The sequence below is a fragment of the Neovison vison genome, chromosome 7 (assembly GCF_020171115.1).
Source record: "Neovison vison isolate M4711 chromosome 7, ASM_NN_V1, whole genome shotgun sequence".
Classification (NCBI taxonomy): domain Eukaryota; kingdom Metazoa; phylum Chordata; class Mammalia; order Carnivora; family Mustelidae; genus Neogale; species Neogale vison.
Window position 1 is genome coordinate 107,461,077 of NC_058097.1, and position 25,773 is coordinate 107,486,849.

Here is a 25,773-nt window from a genome sequence, read left to right on the forward strand (position 1 = left end):
CTCTTCGTCTCTCCTTCAATTGTGAATGATGACCTTGCCTGGCAGAGTATTCTTGGTTGGATTTTTCTTGACACTTTGACTTGGTCATACTGCTTGCTTTAGATCCACAAAGTTTCTGAGAAATCTGCTGATAGTCTTATGGGGTTTCCCTTGTACATAACAAGTTGTTTTTCTCTTAAAGTCTTAAAGATTTTCCCTTTATCTTTAATTTTTGACATTTTAATTATAATGCGTCTTGGTGTGGGTCTCTTTGGGTTTATCTTCTCTAGACTTCTCTGGGCTGTCCAGATCTGGATGTCTGTTTCCCTACCCAGGTTAGGGAAGTTTTCAGCCATTATGACTTCAATTAAGTCTTCTGCCCATTTATTTCCTTTTTATTTTTTTTTTAAAAGATTATTTATTTATTTATTTGACAGAGAGATCACAAGTAGGCAGGGAGGCAGGCAGAGAGAAGAGAGAGGAGGAAGCACGCTCCCTGTTGAGCAGAGAGCCCAATGCGGGAATCGATCCAAGAACCCTGAGATCATGACCTGAGCCAAAGACAGAGGCTTAACCCACTGAGCCACCCAGGCACCCCCATTTATTTCCTCTTGAGGAGCCCTATAATGTGAGTGTTACTCTGCTTGCTACTGTTCCACAGGTCCCTTAAGCTGTCTTCACTTTTATAAATACTTCTATCTTTTTGCTGCTCTGTTTGGGAGAGTTACACTGCCCTGTCTTCCAGGTCACTGATCTTTTCTTCTGCTTTGTCTAGTCTTCTGTTGAAGGCCTCTAGTGTGTTCTTCAGCTCTGTGGCTTCTGTTTGGTACTTTAAAAATATTTTTTATGTCTTTGTTGAGGTCTTCACTGTGCTCATCCATTCTTCTCCTAAGTTCTATGAGCATCTTGATGACCATTCTTCTGAACTTCTTTATCGGGTAAGTTATTTACCTCCAATAAGTTTCTTTTTTTTCTGGGGTTTTATCTTGTTCTTTCATTTGGAATATATATCTCTGTTTCTTCATCTTGCTTAACTCTTCATGTTTGTTTGTATGTATTAGGTAAAATGGCCACCTCTTCCTGTCTTGAGGGGGTCTTGTGTTGGAGATGAACCAGATTGTTTCTCCTTGCCCTAGCCCTTGGTTGTTGTCTCTTGAACCTTTGTGATTGTCTAAGCAAAGTTTATTCTTGATAGGTCCCAGATATTGATGGCGTGCCAAGATCCGTCAGTGTTTTAGAGGGAGGGATTGTAGCACCTGCTAACTTTGAAGCTGATTGGAGCCAGACTCTCAGACAGCAGCTTTTAAAGTATACAGATACATACTGTCTTATAGGACCATAATCACAAACCCTGCTGACCTCTAGAGCAGGCCATCTGGAGGTGTCCTCTTGGCAAAAGCTGCAAAAAATCAAGGCTCCAGACAAATGTCTGAGCTCCTTTCTGGGATGTACTGGTGAGCTATATGAGACCAAGGGAAAGCACAAAGGTGGCCTTCCCCCAGCCCACATTCCTTTAGGACATTTTGGTAATCTCTGGATGTGACCTGAAGCCTGTCCTGCAGGCTGAAGCTCCAAGAGAAGAAAATAGGTGTTTTGCACAGGAAGACTGGGTTGTGTTTCAGTCTGCTGTCTGTGCAGTATCCTGGGGGTGACAGCCTGTCAACAATTTTCTCTCTGATTGTTTCAGATCCATGGGGCCCAGAAACACAAGCCTGCCTAGGTACTAGACCTAGGTGCTCTAGGGCTGTCCCCAGCGAGGACTACATGCACCTGCTGGCTTCAGCAGGGCCACAGGGGAGTGTGGGGGTGGGGCACACCAGCTGACTTTAGTGGAGAAGTGCTAATATTTACCAAACATCTGTGATGCACCAGGTGTGGTCTGGACAATGTAAACACTCGCCATTTACTCCTCACACCCCTAATGATATCAGCATTATGTCTCCATGGTATAGGTGACCCCATGTCACCAAGACTGATTTCTCACTTGGCCTCTCAAGTGTTCAATACTTGAACCTCTCCCTTCCTCTTGAAACACTCTTTCCTTGGCTTCCCTGATCAAAGACTCTCTGGCTTTTCTCTTATGCTTTAGGCTATTTTTTCTCTTTTCTTTCCAGATGCATCTCCCTTACCCTTCCATTAATGGTTAGATGGAGTTCTTCCAGGCTCCATCTTAGGTTCTTTTTCTCTCACTTCGTAGACTTTCCCCACACTTGGCTTCTCTTTCCATCTATACAAAGATAACTCAAAGGATTGTGCCCAGCTGGATGTCTCCTATGAACTCAAGATTTTTATAGCCAACTGTTTCTTTGACATCTCTTCTTGAATGTTTCAAAGGCGTCCATAGTCAACATGTCCAAGATGGAAGTCTTGACCATATATCCTATAAACCCATTACCTTCCTGGGGTCCCTATCTCAGGAAATGGGATGCTAGGGGTTATTATGGACTTTTCTCTCTATAAAGTCTTATAGCTTTCATGTTCCATGTAGCTTTCGTTTTCCATGTCTCTTTTGAATCTCCTCATTTCTCTCCATCTCTACCCCTGCTCCAGGCCAAGCCACTGTCATCTCTCACTTGGACCAGGAAAATAACATCCTAACTAGCTAGCCTCCCAGAACCCACTCTGTGCCCCTTTCCATCTGTTCTCCACACTGCAGCTGTCATTCATCCCACAAATATGATCAAGCACTTCTTACAGGCCAAACACTATTTTGGCATTGACAGTGGTCTCCTCTAACACAAATCTGGTACTGCCACCCTCTTGCATAAAACTCTACAACAGTTTTTCCTTGCTTTCGGGGTAACAACAAAATTTCTTTACATGACTCCAGGCCCTGCAACATCTGGCTTGTGTATACCTTTCTGGCTTTATCTTTCACCACTCTTTTCCTCTGAACTCCTACAGCATTTACAGCCTTCTCTATTGTCTGGGGCTCATGGTTTCAGCAGCAAATGCCCAAGGAGATGCTAAGCTCCCTGAAGGCAGGAGCCATGTCTAAATCTTTGCCCATCTCCCTCACTTGGCATGTCCTGGGCACTTATAACCCACTGCTGGTTGGATCGGAGCCCCTTTCTGTCCTTTACTTTGGACTTGGAGTTCCTCAGCTTTTTGTAGTCACAATAAATACCCTTGCTTTGCCTTCCCCTTTCTTGCCACACTCAGCTGCCAGTCACAGGAGGGGGCCCCCCTTTCCTCTTATAAAAACCCATCATTTGCAGGTGGATTTGACCTGGTGTTCCCAAATCATCTTTGATGTTGGCACAAAAACTCTCTCCCCACAGCCCTCCCAGGCTAATGCATCAGAGTCAAATCTGAAGGCCTCTAGCTGATTTTCCAAACTTGATCACTGCCATCTCTCTGACCCCAAATAGCTGAAATTAGGGGCCCTATTTTCTTCTCTTCCCTTTTCAGCTCTCTCAGAGTACTGAGCTAGCTTTGGCGAATATTGTCTCTTTTAATATTCCCTTTCATATGAGCCTGGCTTACCCAGATTAACATATTTCATTAAGGGCTCTCTCTCCCTTTCTTCATCAAAGGGTTTCTGATGCAAAATATTCTTCTTAAAAAAATAAGGAAGTGGCTGGGGAGATGTCAGTGCCTTCTACTCTGTGGGCTGCTTGCCGGCAGGGGACATGGAGCCTCTGTTTTTTTTTTTTAGGAGACTCATTTGCTGTAGAGGGGGAACAGTTCAGACAAAAGCCACCTCTGGAGGGTTTAGCTGCCCGCGATTGGGAAACAAATCCATCTTGCATCTGTGATTTCCTCCTTGTATCACAGCCCTAAGTGCCCCTCTGCTCCCAAAGGCAATCTCTCTGCAGGACCAAGAGGAGGTTCCCTGGGTCACAGTGACAGCTCACAACAACCCAATACCAGTCCTTCCAACAGCCACACTCCGGCTCACACGGAACTACACAGCACACCAGGCAGGCTTACTCCATGGTGGCCAGCAGCTCACACCATGAGGCTGCCTTCTGGGCTTGGAGGTCCATCTTCGACGAACCCATCCCCGCTCCTTACTTGGGGAACAGAAGCGAAATGTAGTGTCTGCATTTTTAAAACTGCACCACACCATCTGATAGATTTGTGTGGACGGTGCTATTTATCATTCAGCATTCATGTATTATTACTCTGCTGCCTGGGGCCAGGAGAAGTCAGCGTGAGCGGGATGGTTTAGAAAGGGCAGACTTGGTAATTTCCCTTGGAAAATTAGCACGACGAGCAACACAGCAGAAAATCTGGCAAAGACAAAACTGTGGCAAGGAAGGGGGTCGGGAGCAGCTGGTCTGGACCCAGCATGGGTGTGGTTCGGGACAGGAGGAAGAGAGAGGGGAGGGAGAAGAGAGGCACGGGATGGGCACCCGGGGAGAGTTAGGCATGTGCCAGGCTCTGTGCTAAGCACTTCCACGTAAGTCCTCACACTCCCTTAACCCTGACAACCACCCTGAGAATGACATGCTATTGGCCCCATTTGATAGATAAAGAGATGCCCAAAGTGGCTTGCTGACGATCACACAGCTCCGACACTGGGTCAACCCAAGTCTTCTGCTTTGAGAATTGTTATTGTTCTACTACTCCACGTGTGGAAGAAGATCTATTTACACATACACACACAGAGAGACACACACACACAGACACGCACACGTGTGTGCACACATGCCCATCCCCCCCCTTCCTTTGAGTCACCCATCTGTTCCCTGAGTTGTTTTTTTCATTGATCACGTAATATAGTCTGTGGTGGGTTGCAACTGATCAGACAGTGCTTTGTAATGGTTCTGAAGGCGTGTGTGTATGTGCGCATGCGTGTGCCCGTGTGCGTGTACACAGTGGACGTTCTCATTCCAAATGCTCTAGAAGCTCCAAAGGCAACACTCTGCCTCCTACTTCTTTTTCTCCCCCGACCACATGGCGGCTGCATGATTCTGCAAGAAAACTAGTGGCGCTCAGTCCATGTTGCTGACTGACAGACATCTGTCTCAGCCTGCAAGCCCCACAGGACTAGCAATTGCCATATGAGGTGTGGGGGTTCGACAGGAGTGAGGACCTCACGTTTATGAAAGGTCTGCTCTAGCCCCGGGCTGGATGTTTTCTCTTTAATCCTCAAAACAGTCCCGCAGGATCGGTACCACCGCTCCCGCCCTGCAGACGAGGAAGTTGTGCTGTGCTCATGGCTTCCGCCTGGCGCCAGGCATGGCTCCCTGCAGCTCCCACAGAACTCCATTTCCTCAGCGCCCACCGGGATAGGGGACAGATGCCCACTGGGGTGGGATGGTCTGGAGTACTTCAACCCAAAGACAGGGGAAAGGACCCGCCAGTGGCTCTGTGCTCTTGATCCCGTGATTTATTATTTGTTTTTACAGATGCAAAGCCCTTAATAAAGGAAGAGTCTTCATTACCCCTCCCTCCACTCTGCCCACCCATCCTGGTACCCCCAAGCTCTGGGAGCAAGTATGGTAGTTGTTCATTGCAGGAGAGCCAGAGGAGGCTGGGGAAGACACGGATGGGCTGTGAAAATAGCGTCTGTCCTGCCTGCCTCTCCAGCCCTGCTCTCCAGATGTGTGAGGTTCTCAGCTTCGCCTGGCTCTGTGGTGCCCCAGGAAAGGTCTGCACACATTCAAGTGTGGTCCATGGGGGCGAGTGGGCTTGGAGCAGCACAGGGGAGGAGGGCAGGGAGGCAGTTACAGGGAGCAGAGGAACAAAGGTGCGAGTGACAAACCAGGCATCGCTCCCACCTCCGACAATAACGGAGCAGAGCCCCGCCAGCCACAGCAAGCTGCAGGGAGATAGAGTGCCCACCGCCACATGGGGACGTGGCCTGCAGACCCACCCCTTCCTGTGTAGCTCCTGGGCCAGCCTCAGGAAGCTGTGAGATGTGAGATGGACACAGTCAGCCTCCTCTCCCCTCTGGGCCCTGTGTCTCTGCCCCGTCTCACTTTCCAAGTACCCATTCTTCCACGGATGCCGGTTGGATCTTTCCAGGGCACCACGGTACCCAATTCTCTCTCTGGGAACTCTCAGTGACCTTCTCCAATAAGGTAAAAGCTCAGCCCAGAGGCCGCCTCTGAACCATATTCAGGAGCCTCTGCTAGACGGGACAGCTCCCTGCAGAGCCCCACTCGGGCTCGGCCCTTCCCCTTTCCTTGAATCCAGGCCCATCACCTCTCAGTCCCCAAGTCCTAGCTTCAATGTGTCATCTACAGGGACAAGAGATGCTTCCCTGATGTCCCTGTGAATGGCAGCCCCTCCTTTCGCCACTCCTGGCTGGCTGGCTGCCACCCGACTTTCCTCCCCAGCCAGACCCTACACTTCTGCGAGTAGCTGTAGAAACCTGGATCAGAGATGTAGAACCTTGTAGAACCCTGTAGAACCACATATCTGAGGCGACTGACCCAGGGACCTGGACAGAGCTGCTTCTCAAGGGGTCTGCTTTGCCGTGTCTCACTGGGACTCGCTCAGCTGCCCTCTCCTGAATGCCTTTCATGGGGTGGGCCATGCACCGGGTGCTGGGAAGATAGCAGGGACCGGGACTTGGTACCCCCAGAGGAGAGGACACCCAGCCAGCCACTGGCCACGTGCTGTGCTAAGGACCAGAGGAAGGGTCTGGAAGGCCGCGGGAGAGACAGAATCTTGGATCTACCTTAAGACCTGGAAAATGAGCTGGAGTTGGTGGCAAAAGGAGGCCTGGGGGTGCTGAGTGCTCCAGACTCTTTTTTGGAATTTGATTTCTAAGTTGTTTTGAAAAGCTTATATAGGCTTATGTGAATTCAAAGATATAAAAGCATCCAGAGCAAGGAGTGGGTTTTCCCCTCACTCACATATCAGGGTCCCCAGATGCCCTCTCAGGGGGAACCCCTGTGACCCATTCTCATAAAGCTTCCAGAGACAGTCACACAGACGCAGACACAAACCTCTATAGCTCTTCTGTGGCTTGGTCCCCTCCAGGGCTCTTGTCCCCTCTGAGACCCCCTCCTTTCCATTCCTGCCACCTGACCATGGAGCCCCCATTTCCCTGGAGACCTGCTCCACAGGGCGTCACAATGGCAGGCAGCCTCATGGGGGCTAGTGAGGGTCCCGGGGAAGACTCTGAAGGGCTACCAAGATGGCAAAACTTAGATCCAGGCTTTTCCGTCCCCCAGGGACCAGCAAGAACCAGCTCTCTGACCCCCACACGTCCCCATCATCCCAAACCAGGAGTTCCCAGATGACCTGGCCAGACCCATGAAGTCTCTGACCCCACAGACACAGCCCATAGGCCCTTAGCTCTGGGCTTTTTCATGCTTTAAGTCAGACCACCTTGTGGATCTTGGTCCAGGGACAGTTCTGGAAAGAAGGGGCTGACCCTCCCTTCCCATCAACTGCGGGTCCATCTGCCCCTCTCACAGAATTGTTAGCCCAACCAGATCCCCTCTCTTACAAGCCACAGGAGTTCATACACTGGTGGTGCTGGCGTCTTTGCCTTAGCTGGGCAGCTTGGAGGCTCAGGGACTGTCCCACCAAAGGGGAAAAGTCAGGGCCAGGGCACAAGGGCCGTGGAAGGCGGAGGCTTCACCCTACCTGATTTGTTCTTGTATTCGATGTCAAAGCCCGTGATGATGCTGTTCCCATCAAACCGCTGGGTCCAGCGCAGGTTCATGCTCCGAGCCTTTACCTCTCGGATCTCCAGCTCAGGTGGGTCAGGGGGTTCTGGGGAGTGGCAGATGAAAGGAGCAGAAGTGAGGATGGCAGCAGAGAGCTTGGCCCCTGCCTATCTGTAGAGATGACCAGGGTTCAGCTGTATTCCTGGGGACTGGTGACAACTGTGCTCTAGCCAGGAGTCCTGAACCCTGGGCTCTGGACAAGGGGGGACTGGGAGGCCCAGCAGTGGGGTTCAGAGCCCGAGAAGGGGCCACGCTTGGTTTCCTTCTTTGTTATCCTCTCTTCCTTGGCCTGGGGGGCAGGGGGACAGGCCCTCCTGTAGGGACTTCCTCTGACCTGATGGCCTGTTTGTCCTCCATGAAGGGCTCCCAACTTTCCCCAGCTTGACTTTCCCTTCTCTCACTTTCTCCAGGGTCTGAGCCTACAAACCCAGATGCCTCCAGTTCTGGAAGCAGCAATGTGTTCTATAGTGATGGGTGCCAGAGTAAACCTTGCTGTCTAAAGTGTGCCTAGAAGGGCCCGTATTGCCCCAACTCTGGCCAGAAGGAAGAGTGGAGGAAGGCCCTTCCCAGGGGCCATTTCCCATCATCCTCCTTCACGGTGTGGGTGATAACCCCTGATCTTGAGGTGGAGTTAGCAGTGGGCACCTGGCTCCCCGGGGAAGGGGTTAGGAATGGTAGGGCAGGTGAGGGTACCTTGCACAGTGAGTTGGATCAAGCCCCGGTCCTCCCCATATGAGTTGATGGCATGGCAGCTGAAGAACACAGAGTCCCCACGGTCAGCTGGCTTGAGCTGGGAGGTGGCCAGCAGGGGCAGGAGGATGGGGAGAGAGGGAGGAAATGGGGAGAGTGTATTAGAACTTGTCTGCTGAAGTGGGCCCACTCTCGAGGGGATCAGCAAGGCCACGTCTTCTGGGAGGGGGACCCGTCAGGGGCTTTGTCAAGGGCTCCTCTTCCCAGAAAGTTCCAAGGATGGAGGCTGGAAGTGTCCAGGCATGAGGGGGCTGAGGGGGTCCAGGAGGAAGAAAGAAAAGAGCTGAGGGGTCCCAGGAGGGAGGGGAAAGGGCGCTGAAGAGTTTCAAGAAGGAGGGAATGGCCAAGGGTCCCAGGACAAGGGGAGACACTGAGGAGTCCCAGAGGGAGGGAGGAGCTGAGGACGGAGACCAGGGGTTCCAGAAAAGGGAGAAGGGCTGAGGGCTGCACACATTTACTGGGTGTGGGGTTGTCAGGAAGGAGACATAGGGCGGTTCTAAGGCAGAGGTTCCTGAACAGACAGGAAAGGGAAGGTGCCTTTTGGGGTTGGGGGACGGGTCCCAGATCCCCATTTACTTCCATTAGATACAGATGTAAAACTGTGGGAGACCCGGGGGACGGTCGCTCACCTTCAGCGTGGAGACAACCTCGTCGCCGTTGTCCTTGGTGGCGATGGCGTACCGCATGACTCGGTCGGGGTCGATGACCGTGTCCCCCTTCTCCCAGCGGATGATGATGGGCCGCTCACCCCGCGCCGTGCAGTTGAGCTCCTTCGGGTGACCCTTGATGGCGATGGTGGTGTTGGGGTGGGAGGTGATCATGGCTGGGACTGGGAAGGGGAGGAGGTGCAGGAGGCCCCAGTAAGGGGAAGGCCGGGCTGGGGGAGGGGCCTGTGCCCTGTGCAGAGGCCCCGCCCCCGCGGCCCCGCCCCACGGAGCGCCTCAGCCCCAGGGACAAGGTCTCAAAATTGTGGGGCCATGCTATAGGAAGCCCCACTCCCCTGTCTCCCTTTCCCCCTCCCACTTGTGACTAGAGTGGCCTCTCTCTTCACCAGGGATTCTCCTATTCCGTGGACCCCTCTCCAGAATGCTTTAAAATGCACAACATACATAGAATTACAAAGGAACCAAATATATTCTAGTATGGTGATACAAATATTAAAAACCTTCAAAAGAAAACTTTTTATATAGTATATCCCATATTTATATATGTATTTTAATTTTTTAATTAACGTATAATGTATTATTTGCCTCAGGGGCGTAGGTCTGTGATCAATATATATACAGTTTACGACTCTTTATCAAGGCGATCTAGTGCTGGTTACAGTAGCACAAGGCTGGAACAGCCATGAGCAGGGAGGGTGTCTGGAGACCCACAAGCTAGAACTGCGGTGTGGAAACATCTGTGGTACTGCCCCGGGTACTGCTCCTGCTGGGCTTTGTTGTTTATATTCAAAACGGAAGGAAATACTACATCTCAGTTATAAGGTGGTGGAAGAAAAGGTGTGCTCTCTTTTCTGACCCTAACTCATGGACTCCTAGAATCAGGTTCATGGACTTTCTTTGGGGGCGTCCCTGGGCCCTGGGTTAGGAGCCCTGCTCTACAACGCGGTGGCCTCTGCTTTGTGTTCACGGCTCAGGCTCTCTCCATGGCTCTGGCTCGGCTGGTTGGCTCTTTTTGAACCGCTGAGGAACTCCCCTGTTCTTCCAAACAAAACGCAACCGAAAAGCCTGGTGAGCATCTCTGTGATCAAGGTCCCTCCAGCAGTGCTAACCAGTCTGTGACCTTTCCCACCGCCACCCCTCGCTGCTGACCTGCGAAAATCATCATGAAGGAACCAAGGCCCCAGATGGCCATCAGGAGACCCCCCCTTCTGCCCTGAAAAGAAGCATCTAGATCTTGACCCTCTTCGGGGCCTGAGCACCTTGGCCAGCAGCAGTAGGAGCAGAGGGGCAGAGGGAAAGATGATGATCTTGGCTGCCTGTGAACCCCGCCCCCATTCTCCTCCATCCGGTTCAACAAATATGCATCGGTCGCCTAAGCCATTCCATGGCACTGTGCCAGACTTGCGGTGGGGGGACACACATGATGTAAGACAGGGTCCCTGCCTGGGAGGAGAGGCTGGAGGAGGAGAAGGGAAGGGGAGCGAGACACTTGTGTGAGCAACATGAAAAGGAGGAAGATCTGAAGAGTGCCGCACAGAGGTATTAGAGATGACTGTGACTGAGGACTATCTGGGAAGGCACCATCCAGCCGTTTTACAAGCATTTTGGGGGGACTTATTACGGGCCAGGCCTTGTGTTGTGTTCTGAGTGAATAGGACACATCAAATCTCAAGAAGTTTCACAGTAGCGGTGAGAACAGCAATTCCTGCACAGAAGGGTAAGTATGAGGCTGGGGAAACGCATGCCAGACACAGCGGGGCATCTGTGGGGAAGGAAGGGTATACCCTAACCAGTGAGACCTGCTCGAGCAGAGGCAGACCTCAGAGAGGCAAGGGGTCTGATGCACCTGGAAGACTGTCCTTGCCCTTGCCTTCTCCTCACTACCTTCCTGGGAAAACATGCCTCTCAGAGTATCCAGTGGCTCTGACCTCGCGGGAGGGCCTGTTTGCCAACCTGGAGCCCACACGCTGGGCTGGGTCGTGCTTGACTGTCGGACTGTAAGAATCAGACACCATTCCACCTTCCTGCCCCCATCCACAGTGGGGAGAGGACCCCTCCTCACACTGAATTCTGCAGAGCAGAGACCCAGCTCCCAGACCCCATCACCATCGGCCTGCTTGGGCAACTGTGCAAGAAAGCTTCCCGTCTCCTCTGTGCAGCCAGCCCCTGGCTCCCCTCGGGGGCACCGTGTCCCTGCTCTGCTTCAGGGGCTAACCCTTTCTTTCCCTCCCAGTGTTCTCAGGATTTCTCTTCCCTCCAGCTTTAAGGACCTACTCAGACAAAGTTCTTCCCGGTAAACTTTCCTGGGTCACCTGACTCCTGTGGACGAAGATGCCATGAGGCTATAACGATGTGTCCTGAGACGCCCGATGCCGGGCGAGGACACATCTGGAGCAGGTGTGGAGGACGCAGGGCGGTGTCTGGCGTGCCTGAAGTCACACTGTGCAGCCAGCCATCTTGTCGGCCTGCTGTAATACGGAACTCGACGCCAAGGGCAGCCCTGGCCCTCCAGCCCCTGCAATCCTTGGGCCCGGCTCATCAAATAATGAAGCAGATAAATTTTATAATGCACAGCATTACACCAGGATATACAATAAAACGTGAAAGACAAATAACGAGGTGCAAGTTATAATGAAGAAAAAGCCTGCAGTCAGAGACATCCAAGTATGAATTATTGACTAAGGTTTTACACTTTCAAGGATGTGTGGAGGAATATTTTCCATCAAAGATTTGCATAATTCACTCGTATAAACCTGGGTAGAATATAGAGTAAGATTTTACATCAACATGTCAGGACTTGCATTGCAGATGCCTCCATTTATGTTCTGGAGGACTGAAATGCAGGAGAGTGGGGGCAGGGGCATGGGGGCTGTGAATGGTCAGAGATGGAGGCCGGGGACTCCCGGGTGGGCCAAGCCCTGAGACCTTCCCGGGGAAGAGGAGTTTGGCTTCTGAGATGTTGCTGAGACCATGGAGGAGTTGGGGGATGTCCATGCAGAAGAGTGTGTGTGTGTGCATGTGTGGGCGTGGGGTGGGAGCAGGGACAAGTGTCAGAGGTCAGAGGCCTGAGGAAGAAGAGAGAAAGGAAGAGTCTTTCTCTGGAAGAAGGACTTCAAGTCTCCATACCAGAGCAAGAAACTTGCGACACATTCCTCTTCTGCTCTCTAGGAAGGGTTGTGCTAGCCTGTGCAGGACACATGTGTGAATGATAAAGACACCCCTCTGGCTGGATGTAATCTGGTGTCAAAAGCCATAGTTTGGCCAATGCAGTAGGAACTAGGTTTCAGACTCCACTTGCCCCTTAGGCTAGGCATCTTTGAGCAGTGCACAACCTGTGCATCTGTACATGTCAGTCCCACCTCCGGAAGTCTTCCCAATCATGTTTGTTCAAAGAGACAGACATGGGGGCAACCAGAGACAAGGGGGACTCCAGAGATCTCACTTGGTCTTTCAGCTCTGGGTAACAACCACACCTGGGGCCTGGGGTGGGTTTCCCTTCCCCGCTGTTACTGCAGTGAGCACCATGCAACACAATCCAATGCTGTCCTCACAGCCTCAAAGCTCAGAACATGTTCAGGGGAGCCCATCTAAGAGGAAACTGCTTCTGTGGCTCCCAACCAACATGAAGGGATTGGGGGCCAGGTAGGCATCGGTTCTACTTGTGTCTTCACCAGCTGTGCAGCCTTCAGCAGAGTAGAATCAAGTTCTATGAACCTCAGGTTCAACCCCCGTGATAAGCAGACAGGACATCTCCCCTGTAGAGCTGTTATGGGGGCAAATAGGGTCCATATATGTAGCGTGGCTGCCATACAGCAGCTGCTCGAGAAACCCCAGGGCTCTCCTGCCCTCCTGGTCCAAGAAAAGCACCAAATAAATACATGCCTTCCTTCAGATGCAACTTGCCGGGCTAGTCCATGGACTCATGGAGCCCTAGAATTGCGGAGCCCAGATAATGTTCAATGTTGCAGTTATGAGTCGCATAGGCTACCGGGCGCTTGAAATATAGCCTCTAGAACTGAGAAGTGCTGTAGCCACACACAGGCCTTAAACACACAGGAAGGAAATAACGTAAAATGTATCACCGATAATTTTATGTTGGCTACATGTTAGTATTTTAGATACATTGAGTTAAATAAAATACTGTTGATCCTTCAATACCATGGATTTGAACTGCATGGGTCCACTTAATGCGGATTTTAAAAATTAGGTACAGTATATAGCACTGTAAATGTATTTTCTCTTCCTTATGATTTTCCTAGTAACATTTTATTTTCTCTAGCTGACTTTAGTGTAAGGATACAGTTGAGAACACACACAACATACAAAATACTTGTTAATCGACTGCTAATGTTATTGGTAAGCCTTCTGGTCCACACTAGGCTATTAGTTGTTAGGTTTTGGGGGAGCCAAAAGTTATATTTGGATTTTTTTACGGCTTTGGGGGGTTGGCACCCCTCCCCCCGTGTTGTTCAAGGTCAACTGTGTGCTATTACAACGAATCTCAGCTGTTTCTTTTTACTTTTCAAACATGCGACAATGAAAAGTGTTCAGATTACCTGCATGGCTCATGTTTTGTTTCTGTCGCATAGCATAGGTATGGGGCATCTGTTCTTTATTTTACAAATGAAGAAACTGAGGGCACACAGGGAAGCAATCCACTCAGGGCTCCCACTGCTAGTAAGCAGCAGGGCATGTGAGAGGCTGTCGGATGGGAGAAGACGGTGCTTACCACAGAGAGCTGTAACCTGGGTGGGAGAGGAAGGTAAGGCAAGGCAAGGCTGGGAGAACCAGTTCCCAGTTCTTTAGCGTCACAAGCACAAGCCCCAGAGGACTTGTGAGGGCTGCATCTGGGCACTCCCCTTGGCAGAGGACATTAATGAGCTGAAGCGTGACCAGGAAGATGGGCACATTTCACGCTGTGCCGTTTGAAGCGTGGCTGAAAACCGGGCATCTGTGGGTGCCCAGGCAGGGAGTGGGATGGGGGACAAGACACCAGAGTTCTTTGATAAAGGGGGAAGGACCAACCTTCTCTTTGGTGGAGAAGGACTCTGCGGGTAGTTTTTGCTGTTTAGGGAGAGGGCTGCGGTGGGAGGCAGTGAGCTCCTGCACCAGAGGTAGGCAGTCTCAGGCACTGTAGAGGAGGTTGCTACAGGATTGGAGGACTTTGGCCCTGGGGGTGTCTGGGCCTCTGGAGAGATGGGAAAGATGGTCTGGGAATCTGGCTATTTTGGGAGGCAATTCTGTGAATCAGCATACTCTTCTCTTCACATATAGGATCTTGAACCCTGTCCTAGGCAAGAAGCAGAGAACCTGCCTCCTCTTTTCTCTCTGCCCTACCTGGTCTCCCTGCCAACACCGGAACAGAGAACTCTACCCCTGTGCCCCTTCCCCTGCCCTGTCCCTGGCCTCTAAGAGCCACAGTGCCCTCCTGTGCCCACAACCTGGGGGCCCCAGCCCTCTCGGATGCTGTAGAGATGGGCTTAACAAGACATCCCCCTCAGAGATGGGGGTCCAGGGCGGCCACTGCCCCGCCCCACCTGCTCTCCTCTTCCCTCTGCCTCCTCTTTGCTTCTTGCTCTGGTTCACAAGGTCTCTGTGCTCCGCTGAATCACAGTCATAAACACAACTGAACCTGAACCGTCATAGAACCAAGGCTTCATAGCACCAGAGGACTTTCTGGGTTACAGCCCCCACCCCACCAGCCAAGAATTCCCTAGAGAGATGTTCATGTTTGGTCACCTACCTACAGGAGCAAAGACACACACACACACACACACACAGCAGTGATAAAAACACACCCTAAAGTCACAAACACGGTTGCCGTAACTGCCTCTACTCTGACCTCTACTATGGACTCACACATGGTGTCACAGACACGGGACATGATGCAGCTGTCAGTTGCATGTCAATATCCTGACGCGGTTGCTCAGGCACATCTCCCCATAGCCAGGCATTAGTAAGGGTGCCCTTCCTCTATACACACACACACACTTACTTTTATGGTTACCTTTGACTGCAAACTTACCATGTACCATGTGCTGACAATATTCTAGGACATTAACTGAATCAATTCATGTGAAGTAGCTCCTGCTCATGTTCCTGGCTCCAAAGCCTTTGTCCTGACTAAGCTCCATGGCCTCCCTGGGCCTGTGATGCCCATGATGGAGCTGGCAATAAGTGGGATGCTTTGCTTCTTGGCTTATTGCTCAATGATCCCCCCTCAGCAACAACCATGAGAAGTCTTATTATCCCCATTTTTCAAGTGAAGAGACGGAGGCTTCCAGAAGGCAGTTCTCCCCTCTCTAAGCCCCTGCTACTGTGGTCATGGGGGACGGACACCTCTTGCAGTCTGTCTGCTGTGCACGCACGGAGTCTCTGGCTTTGGAAAATGGAATTTGGCCATCACCAAAGAGCTGGGGCTTCTCGGTGGTGGGCAGCCCCAGCAGGGCGCTCCCAGGGTGGGTGTCAGGGATGGCTGCTTTAGGGGCTCAGCAGGGGAGGAGGGGAGGGATTGTAGGCACAGGGCTGAGTCCTCTGTGACAAATGCTAATAGCAGCCACATAGGCAACATGGTGCTCCAATAGGACACAGGAGGCTTTAATGAGATACAATTTCTCTGCTTTCCTGCAGTGTAATTCAATTAACAGCCAGGAAAACCTAATTTCTTTTTACAAAGAGGGGTGCGGGTGGGGGGAGAGTCTCTGGGGACCTGGGAACAGAGAGGGGCGGGGCCTAGAGGCATCAGGGAGACCCATGTTGACCAGCCGCCTCTAATACATAGCTTCTTCCAATATGGTCCCTTTAGGTGGAGAGGGTGGGCCATTTCCCTGGGGTCCTGGAGGAAGTCCTGTGTGGACCGGACCAGTCTCGTTCAAAGCCTTACAGCCCCAGCACCCAGTATAGGGCCTGGCACTACGCATGACCAAACTGGGGCAAGCCTGGTAGAGGTTGCAGATGACTCCCTGATACCCCCATGTCAGTGCAGTTGTCCCTCCTCTGGGCACTGAACGGGCTCGCTGGCATGGTGCATGTCATCTACTGCAGGGTCCTTGTACCCTCGTCCCTGGCCGGGAGACTCCGCAGGACAGAAGCCTCTCTATGGAAGACTCAGCGTATTTGTGAGAAAGCTCCCAAGTGCAGGACACCAATCTCTCCTGTTCCCCACCCATGCCCTGGGTCCCCTTGCTTGGGTCCACGCTTAGACTCACTCCAGGGCAGGGAGGACACTTGCTGGGCCTTTGGGCACCGAGGCCACTGCCTTACAGCCACGCAGAAATTTCAGATTTTCTCCTCCTGGTTCTGCCGGGGCCTTCTTGGCAGGTGCAACAGAGAGGAGGAAGGCACCAGGCTGAGCGGAATCACCCCCTCCCCTCACTCCAGGACCCTCCTGGGGCAGCAAGCCGAGGGGAGAGGAAATCAATTTCAGAAACAAGACAGTTGTCAGAATCTGATGTAACCGGTTCCCGTCTGTGAAATTACTCACAGGCCGGCTCCTGTCACCCCTGAGGTCCTGCCCAGACCAGCTGCTATTTACATTTTAATTTGATGTGAGAGGCTGATAGATTTTTAAAACACCGTGAGACAGCTCTGCTTCCTTGCTCGCCCCTGGCATCCCCAGACTTTCCGACCGACCCCAGGCTTGGAGAGGGGGTTCTGGGGCTCCTAGATGCTGCCATGGGGATTGCCAACTGGGTCTATTCGGCCCCTGCCTTGCTCCCCCAGTTGCTTTTCTCAGGGTCCCACTTCCCAGGCTGGGTGGGGGCAGGGGATCTGTTCCGTGCAGTTCACATAATCCTGGAACATCCTTTGTGAGGAGCTTTACTCTTGTTAAGGAGGTGTCCTGGGGTTATTAGCTTCAACATCACCAGTGAGAAGTGGAGGCTCAGAGAGGCTAGGTGGTTTGTCTAAGGTCACACAGCTGGTAAGTGGCAGGAAGGAGACCAAGCCCCAGGTCCCCTGACAAGTCATGAGCTCCCTTCCCTCTGGTTTCGGTCCAGACATCTCCTTCTGCCTGGTTGATTTTGCTCCCACTCTGGGCTTTATCCCAGGAGCGGGGAGCTGGATGGGGATGATGTAGTGCAGATGAATCCTGGGGGAGTGCAGAAGGAGCCTGGAAACTGGAGTGGGGCCGGGGTGGTGGGGCCAGGAGGCCAGGTGAGGTGGAGCTACGGTGCTGGGGACAGCAGTTAGCGGGCAGTGAGTCAGGCTGCTTCTGTCTCTGTCTCCCTCCCTCTCTTCCGCCTGGTGATTGGAGCTCAGCTGGTGTTTCTGACAAGTCCCCAAGTCACCAGGGAGGGAAGATTCAGTGATGAATGCCCAAAGGGGAGAAGCAGTATGTGCAAGAAGGAGAACATGGAAGAAATAGGACGGGGACGCCACTGGCGGTTGGGAGAGGCCGGATCAAATGTGGAAAAGGCAAGGAACGTTGCATTCCGAAAGGAAGCACGGGGCGCCTCTCCACCCACTTTGTGGGCAGGAGCCTGTGGTCCTCATGGGGCTTTCCGTGACTGAGGGCAGCCTGCGGGCCAGCTCTGTCCTGCATTCTTCTACGTGCATCAATTTGCTTAATCCCCCAACAACCTTGTTTTGGTTTCCACTTTGCTGATGGGGAAACTGAGGCTTAGAGACGTTAACTGCCCGAGATCACACAGCTAGCCAGTGGCAGAGGCAGGACTTAGCCCAGGTGCCTATGGTTTTACCCACAACGGGACACCAGCCAGAACAGCGCCGTGGACAGGGGCGCAGGTAGCCAGGAAGAGGAGCGCGAAGAGCCCAGCGTCCCTGAAGAGAAACGCAGTGAACACGGCGGGGAGGAGATTGATCTGGAAACCAGGAGACCAAGGGGTTAGGCTATTCTGCTCTCTTAGGTGGGAGGTCTGGGGGAGAGGGTTGAGGAAGTCCTCAGGCCTGGCTACACATACAAATTACCTGGAAAGTTAAAAAAGAAAAAAATCTTAGGGCACGGTCCCCACGCCCAGAGGCTCTGATTTAGTTGGTCCAGGGTGGGGCTGGCGGCGGATTTCCCTAAAAGCCTCCCACACCTGGATGATCCTCACATGTGGTCTGGGGGAAGAACCACAGACAGGGCAGAGGACCCCCCCCCTCCCCGCCACCGTTCTACCTCCCACTCTAAGCACATGCCCTCGGGTGCTGCCTCTGCCGCAGGGAGGACCATTTTAGAGCCAACAGGATCGGAACAAGGGCAACAAAGTCCTGTGGTTCTTCATGTCTCCAAGGCAGAAGTTCCCTTTTTTGGGAAGTCCTTCTGAGAGTCTAACTGAAACCTCACGAGGATCTGCGCTGAGCTTTTCACTAATTAGGATGCTCTGGACAGGCTAAAATGGTTTTCCAGATGTCCCCCTCTTTGCCCCCTTGGGAGAGGATTTTCCAGGGGACAACTGAGACCCCGAAGGCTCTGGCGAGCTCTACAAACCCACTTGTCAGAGGAGCAGGGAGCCTCCTGGCTCAGAAGCTCTCATCTTTTGTTTGGGAAAGGATTACATGTACCCATTTGAGGTGAGGGGGCCCCTCCTTTCCCCAGAGCAGCCGACTCCCCTCCTTCCCCCCAAAGGCTTGTGTCTCCTCCTTGTTAACAAGATCGTGAGGAGAACGGCAGCCCTGTTTGGCGGAGTGAGATAAGCCTCCACAAAGGGGCATTGTTGGCACACGGGGTGCTGGGCCTGGGGTGGGGTGGGTGGCAGTCCTCTGAGCTCAGCCAGGCAGCAGCTCCGGCTTCCCCAGGGAAGAGCTGGTTGGAGGGGCGGGGGTGCCTTCTGGTTTCTGCTTTGTTTTCTCCCTTCTTAAAGAGCCAGGGCCGCGGCGTTGTTAATTTGATTGGACCCACTTCGGCTTCACGTCTCCCCTGATTAGCCAAGCTCCACCTGAAGCATGAGATGAATTCAAATTGCATGCAAGCAATCAGCTTCGTTCTGAGGGGTGGTGGGGAGATGCCTGGGGAGGCGGGTCCCCATGGGACCCTTGCTGTCCACTGCCTGTGTGTGTGTATTGGGGGGGCACACCTGGCAAGAACAGTGTGTGTGTGTGTTTGCACGTGTGGGGTGGGGTGGGGTGGGTGGGTACGTGTGTGCGAAGGGGGTTGGGGTGAGGGTCTCCAAGGGCGGGGTCTTTGAGACTCAGACTACAGACCTGCTTTCTGCTCCGGGGTGGTCCCTGTAGAGACCCTCCCGCTCACCAGGCCTCACTTTCTCCAGCTTTAAAATGGGGTCAGTCAGTTCTCGGCTGCTTGCCAATCAGTCCAAGCCCATACTCCAGGCGTATTCTCAAGTCAGGGCGGGGACCCGCTTCTCCCCTGCCTCTGGCCCTCTTCTCTCCCCAGAATGTTGGGAAAATGATACTAATCTTAAAAATAGCCACCATGGACGGAATGCTTGCTCTCTGCCATGCACCTAGATTCATGCTTTACATGAATTATCTCATTAAATTCTCCCCACTCCTCTTCCGCACCACCCGAGAAGGTGGGTGGTATTTTTATTCCCATGTTAGAGATGAGAGAACACTCTGAAGTTACCGGACACCAGCATGCGGATGGTAACACCATCTAGTTACTGGGAAGAGGCCCTTCTGGGACATTGCTGGGAACCCCCTAGAGCAAGGGTCAGCAGGGTCTTTCTGTAAAGGGCCAGACAGTAGACATTTCAGACGTTGCAGGCCATAGGTCTCTGTTAAGATGACTCAGCCCGGCCACTGTAGCCTAAAAGCAGCCCTGGGCAGTAAGACAGGAAGAATGGGCAAGGCTGCTTTCCAGCAAAAGTGGCAGCTGGTCACGTTTGACCTCAGGCCCGGTTTGCTGACCCCCGGCTCTAGAGCTCCGTGCACAGGAGTTTCTGCTTGTTGCGTTTAGACAAGGACAGTTGTAGGATGTTGGAGGGGATGCCATTTCAGCCGTCAGAGTCCTGGAAAGCGTGAAGTTATCGTATAATCACCCAGGTATTGTTATGGATTGGGTTGTGGCTCCCCGAAGACATAGTCAAGTCCTAACCCATGGTACCTGTGCATGGAACCTTATTTGGAAATAGGGTCTTTGTAGTTGCGGTGTTAGCTTATATCTTGATTACATTTTCCTGGAGCAGGGTGAGCCCCTAGTCAATGGGACTGGTGTCCTCAGAAGGGACGGGTTCAGAGGAAAACTGGTGTGAGGATGCACAGGGAGAAGTGTGAGGTGAGGCAGAGACCGGAGCAGGAAGGGAAGCTCGCGCCCCTGGGGTCCGCACGCAGAGCACGGCCCTGCTGACTTCTGCATTTTTGCGTGTCTAGCCTCCCAGCAGGGCGGGAGAACACATTTCTGGGTTTTTTAGCCATCTGGTCTGTGGGACTTTGTTACGCACGTCCCAAAGTTATACAGGGATCCCAGGTGTGAGAGAGGTCTTCGTGCCGAGTGCCAGGGAGGACCGCTCCCCGATTCCCTGCACGGAGCTGGAGGGGGCTTCCTGAGGTGGGAGGCGGTGTGCGCTTTGCTCTGCCTGCGCCGTGGGGAGCCCCCTCCCCGTTTCCTCCCACCCCGGGCCCAGGCTGGCCGTGGGCAAGCAGGTGCGCCAGCGTGCTGGGGCCCCACGTACTCAACCCCTACCCCCGACACCAGGGAGAGGCAGTTGGGGGGGCTCTGTGACTACTGAATGACGAGTGGACAGCGGCAGGCCAGCACACGAGCAAACACGAACAGGAGAGAATCTTTAGAATCAATCCCACCACATCCCGAGTGTCCGTAGACCCGAGAGGTCAGACGGAAGCCTGGTGTTCCCGGGCTGGAGGCCCCAAGGGCTGGGCAGGGATGGAGTGGGGGCAGGGCTTGAGGGATTCTCCAGTCTGTCCATTGGTCTCATTCTTTCTGGCCCAGGACAGGACACCTGCCAGCTAAACACGATGACTCAAGAGTCACCCATGGGGCGTGAGGACTGTGCCAGCGCGACCACGCTGCTCTAGGCAAAAATCCTGGCAGAGTGTCAGCCAGTGTCTCGCTCCCCCAGAGGACCCTGTCATCCTGCCTGGACCTGGCCGAAGCGAACACACCTTTCTCCATCCTCATCGGCTGCGCTTCTGCTGGTGACCCCATGGTGCCGCTCAACTCAGCTTCAAACCTTGGCTCTCCCGGCTCCATGTTCGCGGCATCGTCAACGCCTGGTGCTTGTTCCTTCCTAATGACCCTCAGATTCCCCCTTTCCCTCCATTCCCTGCTCCTGATCCTAGTATCAGTGCAGACTTCCCCGCCGCTATTTCCACACGCTCTCTCCCTAATCCTGGGCTGCCACCCTCTCATTAGAGGTTCTCCCCGTGGCCTCCCACACGGCTTCCTACCCCAGTGCCTTTGCTCATGCTATTCCTTCTGCCACCTCTTCTTTAAGGCTCAAGTCTCACTCCTCTAGAAAGCTCTGACCACATTTGTCGGCGCTGGGTTTTTCCATCCCTGATCTAACGTTGCACTTTTAGAGCCAGACCCCTTAGCATGTGATCCTGCCTTGTTTCCTGAAGGTTGGTTCCAGCTTCCTCACTAGTCTCTGAGTTCCTGGGGGGCAGGAGTGGAGATTTAACCAGGAAGCACCTGTTTGCCAGTTGACTGATCTAAAAATCTGTTCTGCCTCTACCATCCAGAGGGTCTCCAAACACAACCAAGGCTCCTAACTTAGGGCAGGGTTTGGAGGCTCTGCTTCTGCTTCCTGCTTGCCTGTGTTTTCTCATCCAGTAAACTGGGCCACTCAGTGAGAACCCCCACTCCCTTGTGTGTCAGAATGTTTACTGCACCTTTTCCTTGATTGCATATAGGATGCACAAAATTCTGTTCATCAGAACTGCTGGAGCTGAACATAAGGAAGGCTTTGAAGGACACCTTAGAGCCCAGAGCCATCTGGATGCTCTCCTGTGCTCGTGGTCATGGGGACTGCCTGCCACCACCGCCTAAAGCCTCTAGCCAGAAGCTAGGGGCCCCAGTGAGCCTGGGGCCAAGATGTCTCCAGGTACAGGCACTTTCACATTGGGACTAGAAGTCACACAGGCAGGGTCATTCCTGCTGTCCCTTCCAGCTTGTCTGGGGACCTGGCTTGTCATGGAGAGGCAAGGAGGGGCCAGGAAAGGGGGCTGTTCCACACAGAGACTTTTATTCTACCTTGAAACCTTGTACAAAGGACCGGTTTGGGGCTGGGTTGTGACACCGGATGTGACATGCTCTGGTGACACCGGTGGCCTCCAGAGGGAAGATCACCCACGTGCCTTTGTTTGAACATGCCTTTATCTCTAGCCCTCGAAACCCCGAGGGCTCTGGCTTCTGAAAGCAAGGTTCCAGAACTGGTAACACATGCCTGCCTGGTCTCTATCAGAACAGCAGAAGATGGCCCGTTTGTTGAGATCTGTTCCTGTCTTCCGGGCTGAGGGAAGGGGACAGAGGGAGAGGGACTTCTCTTGGCAGAGGTGCAAACTTAGTCTGGGGAGACAAAGTGACTGGCCCCCGTTTACTCAGTGTGTAGAGGGAGATACTGAGACAAGAGATCAGGACTTCTGTCTCCTCGCACGGGGCCTTCCTGTCCCCCAAGCCATCCCTTCATTCTGGTGTCCCTGGATCCTGCACAGGGTGGGGAGAGCCTGGGTGGACCCGTGGTTGCAGACCTCTTTGGGAGGATTTGGCGCTGGGGAGAGCAGGACGGAGCCTGGCCTGGAGACACGCTATGTCCAGCCTCTCTGCTCATCCCTGTTTGATGAAGCAGGAGGGAAAGCGCAGCTCCGTATTCTATGAAGTCTAAAAATCAATAAGGCCAAAGAGCCAGCTGGATAATCATTGCCATGGAAATCATGGCAATGGTTCATTCCCTCCTCCCCTCCCTCGCTCCCTTGGGTACCCGGGACCGGGAGGCCAGGCCCCAGGCTTGCAGAGTCTCCAGGCTTGGCACAGACAGGGCTGGGGCTCCCTCCGCTGCCCTGAGGCTGGGCAGGGGAGGCTGATTGAGGACCAGCCCTGGGGTGGACAGGCTAAGTACTGTCACTAAACTCGCCGGCTAGGGCACGGTCAGCGTCAGCCCCAGATCTAGGGCTGGGGTCAGTCGGCCTGTTGTCCCCAGCAAGACAGGCCAGAGTGGTCAGAGACCACTGCCGAGGTGGGTGCCAGAGGCAGGCATTCCCACGAGGGCAGGGAGGACTGGCCCAGCCTTCAGGGAGCTCCAGTCTGGTAAGGAGACAGGCCCTACCACCAGGGACCGCAGAGGAAAACCTTGGGCCAGCGGCTTGGTTTCCTTGTACCTGTTTCTTCTCATGTGCCCAGAGGGCCCTTACAAGTATGTGTGTGTGCTTTCCAAACCACACATCCAGGCTCCCTCTGGGTGTCCTGAAAATAGCCATCTCTTCAGTCTAGGGGTCACGCTGGTGGTAGGGCCCCTCCTTGGGAGGACAGATTGGGGAAAAAAACTGCAGAAGATCCTAGAAATCGGCTTGGGGCATTTGGGTAGGGAATTCCCTGGGCACCAGGAACGTGGTCTAGAAAGGGGTTTGTGAGCTCTGGATAGCCATTTCCTTTGGCCATGGACCCCTTGCCCTGTGGGAGGGACAGGGGTTGATGAGGGCAGAAGAAGCCCTTTTGAGCAGGAGCCCCAGTTACTGGGTGCAAGGGAAGGGGCTGGTCCTGTCTGAAAAGCAAGAATGCCCTTTGGGCAAATTTGAAATTGGGATCATCTTGGGTCATGGGACACACGGTTGTCTTTCCAAGGCTCTGTATCCTGCCCTCTGTACCGGTGACCTCGTCTACCCAGGCCCGGGACTTCCCTCCCTAGCGTGGGCCCCTCCCTTCCTCCAGTCCCCACTTGGCTCCAGCCTCCTGCTTCCTGCCTCCCAGTGACTCGGCAGCTGGATGTGTGCTAGGAGAGGGCTCTTGGATCTGGCTTTAATTGGCCTGACATTTTGCTAAACAAACAAATCAAAACTCAGACCAAACAAAGAGCCCTTGTGGGTTTAATTGGCCATGGGTTCTGCCTCGGCCCAATCGACAGAGCATTTACAAAGCGAAGGAGAGTCTGGGGGATATAACAGAACCTGTCTAATCAGGTAACCGGCGGCACAAGAGGGCCTCTGAGTCCAGGGAGCCACCGCCATGGTGACGACATCAAAACACAGCCAGCCCCTCGCGTCCCAGACTAAGCAGCCTGGCTCTTCACCTGCCTCTCCGTAAAGCATTCTTTTTGAAGATGGTTTGTTTTTTTTTTTCCCTGTGTGCCAGTTGGAGGAAGGATTGCTTTCTCCTCCTTTTGGTCATTCTCTCTCTCTCTTTTTCATTTTCAAAGGGACATAAAAGGTAGCTGGTTGTGGTGTTTTGTTAATTATATTTACTTTCAACCAAGTCCTGGGAGGAGGTCTGATGTCCTGAAAAGACCATGGACACTGCGAAAACCATAGATTGTTTGATCTGGAAAGAACCTTGGGGTCAGTTAGTGGCCGGATTCTAGAACAGGACTCTTATTGTTCAGAGGCGCACCCCAAGACCCAGAGAAGGAAGGGGATAGCTCTCGGATATGTGGCTGGTTCACGGACCTGGAGCCGGCACCTTCTGACTCCGGGTCTTTGTACTTCCTACCAAACCTGGAGCCCACAGAGGGAAGTTCCTGTCTCAGCTGGGACTGTATCACCCACTGACCTTGAGCCAGTGCCTTACCTTCTTGGGAAACAACTTATTACCCGCTGAACTTACAGGCCAGGCAGAGGAAGAGCTCTCTAAGTTATTACGTGCTGGCCTGTGACAGTGGCAAGGCAGGGCCATAAGCTCAGGCAATCATGGGCTCAGCTCATACCAGTACTCTGTGGGACCAGGGAGCCATGGGGGGCTCAGTCAGGCCTGGTTAGTTGCCTACAAGGGTCATTGGAATTCTGACTCCCACCAGACCCCTGAGCACTTGGAACTCTAGTTTGCTGCCTGACATCAAAAGTCAATGCTACCGAGAAAGAAAGGGCTTAGCTTCCAGAGCCCATAAGCACCTGACCTTTCGTGCTCCCTGTCCATCTCCCTTAGTCTCCACCAGACACTGAAGCTCCCAGTTCACCAGGTGACCCTCGTGGACTGCCCTGCCTCACGCCCTTGTGCTTCTCCCTCCAGGATGGAATGACATCTGTCGCTGTTGGTTCCTGCCAGATCCTCGTGTCGGTTAATCCGTACTTAGAGACTATTGCTTTGTGGAGCTTTTCTGGACACTTCCTCATTCACCCCAAAGTCAAAATTGACTTCCCTGATTCTCTTTGTATCGCCTTGTTTGTTGCCTTGTGAGGCACTTGTCATTTGGTCCATAATAGTTGTTTGGGGTAGATGTCTACCTCCTCCTCAAGATTCTAAATTCTCTGAAAACAGCAACTCTGTCGGACTCATCACTAGATTTTCAGCCCCCCAAACGAACGATTACTAACGATTATTGCATGTGTATTTGGTGCCACATATCACGTTAATTGCTCTAAGCCCGTGTTTCATGTAATCCTTTCTGATGAGTAAAAAGTATTCTAATCCCAAACTTATCGAGAAGGAAATTGGGGCTTGCAGAGATCATGGTCCAAGACGTCAAAGCTATCAAGTCGCAGAGCTGGGATTTGAACCCAGACCCGTCTGGTTCTAAAGTCCCATAGGGGCCAATGGTACAGACACTCCTTAAGAGAAACCAACCACAAATGTCCACTTTGACACTTGGATGCTTTTTATGATGTGCGTCCCTTTGATGTTTATACTTCCTTCTATCTGGCTACTATCTGGGATGAGGGCCAGTTTGCCTTCT

General features: G+C 52.8%; 1 protein-coding gene across 1 annotated transcript in view; it reads right to left on the reverse strand.

Moving 5' to 3' along the window:
• DSCAML1 (DS cell adhesion molecule like 1) overlaps positions 1–25,773 on the reverse strand; it is a 339,836-nt gene that overhangs the window by 49,418 nt on the left and 264,645 nt on the right. The window contains exons 12-14 of the mRNA XM_044257920.1: positions 8,993–9,192; positions 8,307–8,403; positions 7,531–7,659 (exon numbers count right to left, since the gene is read on the reverse strand). Coding sequence (XP_044113855.1) covers positions 7,531–7,659; positions 8,307–8,403; positions 8,993–9,192 — 426 coding nt within the window. The remainder of the gene's footprint in view (positions 1–7,530; positions 7,660–8,306; positions 8,404–8,992; positions 9,193–25,773) is intronic.